This window comes from Marmota monax, unplaced genomic scaffold, assembly GCF_021218885.2.
Source record: "Marmota monax isolate L192 unplaced genomic scaffold, Marmota_monax_Labrador192_F-V1.1 WCK01_AAM20220418_F8-fsc00056, whole genome shotgun sequence".
NCBI lineage: Eukaryota > Metazoa > Chordata > Mammalia > Rodentia > Sciuridae > Marmota > Marmota monax.
Window position 1 is genome coordinate 10,451,486 of NW_026695212.1, and position 5,789 is coordinate 10,457,274.

General features: G+C 33.9%; 1 protein-coding gene across 1 annotated transcript; it reads left to right on the plus strand.

Annotated features, from left to right (window-relative positions):
* Window positions 1-3,637: 3,637 nt before the first annotated feature.
* Window positions 3,638-4,876, plus strand: LOC124083930 (V-type proton ATPase subunit E 1). Its single transcript, XM_046430689.1, has one exon. It carries the CDS (start codon window positions 3,752-3,754, stop codon window positions 4,430-4,432), a length of 681 nt encoding a protein of 226 aa, XP_046286645.1. The 5' UTR covers window positions 3,638-3,751; the 3' UTR covers window positions 4,433-4,876.
* The last annotated feature ends 913 nt before the right edge of the window (window positions 4,877-5,789 follow it).

A 5,789-nucleotide genomic window follows, 5' to 3' on the forward strand; every position in this document is an offset into this window, starting at 1 on the left:
CTTATAAGGATGTGGGCATGGCTTCTTCAACCCAGTTAAACTTTCAGGTGAAAACAGACTCAACTGACAACTTGACTACAATCTCAGAAGAGATCTTAAACCAGGACTGAATTTGAAACTTATATAAGATGTTAAATGATTCCCAGTTTAGAGCAATTTTACTTTATAATAGCTGCATCTCCCTACCAACTATTAAATCGAATTACTACTTCAGAAAATTTCAAGAAGTTGAAGAATGGAAGAAATCGGAGGCATAGCAAAAAAATATACTGCAAGCTTTTAAACTCAATAAATTGATAATCTGTTACAGAAAATCCTATAAGTTGTTTATTCAATTCCAGGGCAATACACTAAAACATAATTTTATAGAATATGTATATTTAAAAAATTAGACTACAGCAGAACAGTCTGATTTACTATAGAATTAAAATATATAATTCCATAGTAATAAGAGATGTATTTGCATACAAAATATACCTTATTTTCATAAAGTATGAAAATAATAAGAAATCACATTTATCAATCATTTAAACTACAGATTTTAAACATTCATGTAAATATGAGCTAGCCAAAATCAATCAAATTCTTTTTTGGATGGTCATTCACTTGTAAATTGAAAGACTGTCATGTAAATATACCTAAAAGAGTTATAAATCAGACTGAAGCAGAACTTGTATGAATATGCAAATTGACAAAGAAATTTGAAACTCCTAGTATTCTACTAATCCAATTACCAGTAAGCTGATTGCCAATCTGATTCAAGTATATGAGGATGGCTGCCTCATTAAAGCTAATGGCTCCCTCCGGCTAGAAATGAGTGGGGTTACCAACTGTTAAATTTTGGTAGCCCAATCAAAAATGTGCTAGCAGCAGTTTGAACACAACTATTTGAAGTCCAAGTATGCAGAATAATTCTTCCATATAACTAAGATTCAAGACATGAAACAAAAAAGAGAAGAAAATAAGACTGCCTCTATGGGGCAATATCTAGTATCAAAAGATTTTTTGGCAAAGCAAATTAACAGGTGTGGTGTAAAAACTTCATTTCATCACATTATATAAATCTGTGAAAAATTAAAACTGAAGGGGAGAGCAGTGATCCCTTTCTCTATTGTTTAGCAGATAATTTTTAGTTTTTATGTGTCTATAGGGGTAGATTTAATATAGAAATACAAATAAAAGAATAGTTAAGCATAAAATAAAACTTGTTTATTTTACAAAATAGCATTATTTTTAAATTGATAAAGTATCCACTGAAACATTTAAAAATGTTAACAAATTATTTGCACCTTATGAAGCATCATTTAATAAAATAATCATGTTGGTGGAGAGGCTCTTGGAGTTTTGTGAATTAATAAAATCTGAAGTTATTGAGCTATTTCAGCAATTGACTTGTTTTACCTCAAGTTCTTCTTTTCCTTAGTGAGCAGTGTCATCTGAGGTACAGGGACTGAATATTAATTAATGTGATGTGAACTACTTAGATAAAATTCTGCAACTTGTAGATATAATTCTTTCCAATTCCAAACACCAGTTTAGTTTATCTGTCAGGTATATAAAAAATATGGAAAGGCACCACGATCTCGGATATCAGCTGAGAGTTTATGTCCCATGGATTATATGCAGCTCCCACCAATACTTCAAACAACCTAAGAACGTTTCTTTCCCTATAACTGCATTAGGATCTTACCTTCAAAAATTATAAGAACTACAGAAAAAAATCAGTTTCAACTTTGTAGTGTATAATATATCTGCTTGAGACAGTTCTTTTCCCTTTTTTTTTTAATTGTCATTTGTTGACTGGAACAATCAAGATAAAAAAAAAACAATAATCTTCTACTCCGGTGAGCAAAGCATTTAGGAGGTCCACTAGTTTCAGTGACAGGAAAATTGCTATGCCCCTGACAAACATATTACTAGAAAAAGAGTTCAACTAAATTTTACATCAAGGCTGAGGTCAACAAACACGTTTTCATGTTAAGCTTTGATTGAGAGATGAAACCATGAAAAATCAATAACCAGTTTTAAAGAGTAAGAGATTGATATTAAAGTGATACTTATTTTAGAAATGAATCCTGAGACTTTCATATATAAAAAAGAAAAAGTTAGTCTGTAATTTTTTCAATGCTATGCTTTTCAAATTTCCATGTAATATTTTTTTTAAAAAAACCTGTGAATAAGACTGAAATAGGAAACTTTCTAATTCAAAAGAATTATTTTTATTTTAATGATAAGGGCACTTTAAATACTTACTAATCTTCCTATTTTTTGAAGCAGAAATACAGATTTATTTATATTTTTCAGATTACGATAATCATCTTGTTAAAGTCTGCTGTATTTCTTCTATGATTTTTTTCCCCCTGAGTAGAAAGGTTAAAGGCAAAATAAAGCATATAATTATTCTATAAGCAAAGACTATAAGATAAACAACTTAAATGATAATCGAATTCTCTGTAGAGTAAATATGGCACAGAACATTTTAGTTCATTTCTGTTGTGGCCATATAAAGATTATTTTTCAATTACAGGTTTAAAATGAAAGCTTGTGACCTGAACACCTGTGCCAGATTGGTAGTTTAGATTCCTAATTTTCTGTGCATGACATCCCTTGGAACAGATGCAAGGGGACAGAAGTGAGTAAAATTACTCTGTTCTGATGACTGACCAGAGGCTAACATAGCCAAGGAACAGAGGAAGAGGAGCGGAGCTAAGAACTACTCACTGCCTCAGCAGTCGATCATGGAACCAGGCTCAGCAAATACATAGATCAAGAATTTTATCAGTCTTGAAAGCATGACATATTTGTTATAAATATAATCTTGAGAGCAATGTTTTCTTATTGAGTGGGTATATGAGGCAGTATAAATTAAGCCTGCCAAAACATAAATGAGCATTTCTTTATGAGATACCATTTGTTCTTGATCACTGTGTACACAATATTGGTATTAATAACTTGCTTCAATTATCTTGGAATTTATTTCAGTTAATATTTTGATTGGATATTTCCAAAAAAATTGGGGGGGGGGGTACCAGGGATTGAACTAAGGGGCACTTGACCACTGAGCCACATCCCCAGCCCTATTTTGTATTTTATTTTGAGACAGGGTCTCACTGAATTACTTAGTGCCTCACTTTTTGCTGAGGCTGGCTTTGAACTTACGATCAATCCTCCTGCCTTAACTTTCTGAGCCACTGGGATTACAGGTCTGTGCAACTAGGCCCAGATTGAGGTTTACTCTTTAGAGTTAAAGATAGTATATACATTTTATCATTTAAAAGTCACAGATTTGATACAGTAGTCTGCTATTACTCACAGCTGGTGTGTTCCAGAACTCCCATGGATGCCTGAAACACCTCTGTCTCTATCTCATATTATATATGTGTGTACACACACACACACACACACACATATATATACACATATATGTTTATATACACACATATGTATATATATACATTTTATAATAAAACATATGCATATATGTAACAAAATATAAAAACATGACACACATACACACATATGTGTGTGTGCATCATGTTTTTATCTATACCCACATACCTATGATAAAGTTTAATCTATATCTATGGCACAGTATAGATTAATAGAAACTAGTGATAAGAACAATTAATTAGGGTTATAAAGTAAAGGAAGTCAGAGAACCTGCTCTGGTTTTGTTGGCCCTGTTTTTCCACCGCCCTTTTTCTTAACTGAGTTCGGGCCAGTTGCCCTCCGACCTAGCATCGCCTTCACCATGGCTCTCAGCGATGCTGACGTGCAGAAGCAGATAAAGCACATGATGGCTTTTATTGAACAAGAAGCCAATGAGAAAGCAGAAGAAATAGATGCAAAGGCAGAAGAAGAGTTCAACATTGAGAAAGGCCGTCTTGTGCAAACCCAAAGACTGAAGATTATGGAATACTATGAGAAGAAAGAAAAACAGATTGAGCAGCAGAAGAAAATTCAAATGTCCAATTTGATGAATCAAGCAAGGCTCAAAGTCCTCCGAGCAAGAGATGACCTTATCACTGACTTACTGAACGAAGCAAAACAGAGACTCAGCAAAGTGGTAAAAGATACAACCAGGTACCAAGTGCTACTGGATGGACTGGTCCTCCAGGGTTTGTACCAGTTGTTGGAGCCCCGAATGATTGTTCGTTGCAGAAAACAAGATTTTCCTCTAGTAAAGGCTGCAGTGCAGAAAGCTATTCCTATGTACAAAATTGCCACCAAGAAGGATGTTGATGTCCAAATTGATCAGGAGGCTTACCTGCCTGAGGAAATAGCTGGTGGAGTTGAGATCTATAATGGGGATCGTAAAATAAAGGTTTCCAACACCCTGGAAAGCCGGCTGGATCTCATAGCCCAGCAGATGATGCCTGAAGTACGAGGAGCCTTGTTTGGTGCAAATGCCAATAGGAAGTTTTTGGACTAAGCCCTTGGGAGGTGAAATTAATCTACTGCTGTACCTCTGAGAAGCAAGATCATCTATGTAGCTTACTATGTAGCTTCTTCTTTGTTGTTCTGCTATTATATTTATCAGTGGATATCTTCTGTAGCTAACATCCTTGGCCTAATGTTAACAACTGGAGGTTTCCTAAGTGTGATCAGGACCCACAGTAATTTGTCTCAGATACCACAGCTTTTATTTGGTTCTGTAGCATGAAGAGGAGGGGTCAGATGGTACTGCATGGACTATACCAAGTCTCCTGTTCTTTTCACTGTTCTAATTACCTAATCTAAACAGTGATATGCATGGTGATCCTTGCTCTTTAGGTATGGGGCATGTATTCTTTGGGCCTAGAATTTTTCTTCATCTGTAAATGTGATTTAAAATCTAAGCAATGAATTTTCTTTATTTATTAAAACAAAAGATTTATGTGGAAAAAAAAAGAACAATTAATTAATAGAACAATTAAACCAATATACTGTAATAAAAGTTATGCATAGTGGTTCCTGAAGCCATGACAATATTGATAGTTAGATATCATTAGTCAACTTCCTCAACATTCCTGTATACATGGCCATGTTTTTTATTGGCAGTCACAGCATCTCCATTAATTTTTCTATTTTTAAGTCCAAACCTGTTTTTTAATCCATGCAACCACCCTTACTTTCAGTAAATGTCTTAATTCCACTTGTTTCTAAGGATTCCTACTTGAAGTCATCAAATATATTCAATATTCTATGGCAAAACATGTTGCTGTTCAGTAGGGTCACCTTTTCTGTTCAGATTTTCCACCAAAAAATTCAATGCATATATTTTTTAATCTTAACAGAATATTTTGCATTATATTTGTAATTATTGCAGTTTGAGGTACAATAGCAAAACTAACACAAATATCTTTTTCCTTTTGCACAGATGGAAGATTTGTTCTTACAATACATCTTAGCAATCTTGGCATATGATTTTTTTTTCCCCTTCACTTGTAAGTGAAAAGTTTCACCTTTTCACTTAATGGAAGCAGTTTATGGCTTCTCTGTGGTATATCCAAACTCTTGACATCACTGCTTTAGAACTTTGGGGTCATTTTTTAAGTAAAATAGGGGTTGACACATGTACTGTAATGCCTTGACAGTTGATCTGATAACTCAGACAGCTAATAAGTGGCTAATAGGTAGGTGGCACATACATTATTAACATGCTGGACAAAGCGATGTTTCACCTTTGCGACAGGTAAGGGTAAAATAGCAATAGATTTCATTATGGTATTCAAAACAGAGCACAATTTAAAATTTATGAATTGTTTATTTCTGGAATTTTCATTATAATAATTTTGGGCTGTGGTTGA

What these genes read in the sequence shown, in the direction of transcription:
- LOC124083930 (XM_046430689.1), top strand. Translation starts at nt 3,752, where the DNA reads ATGGCTCTCAGCGATGCTGACGTGCAGAAGCAGATAAAGCACATGATG.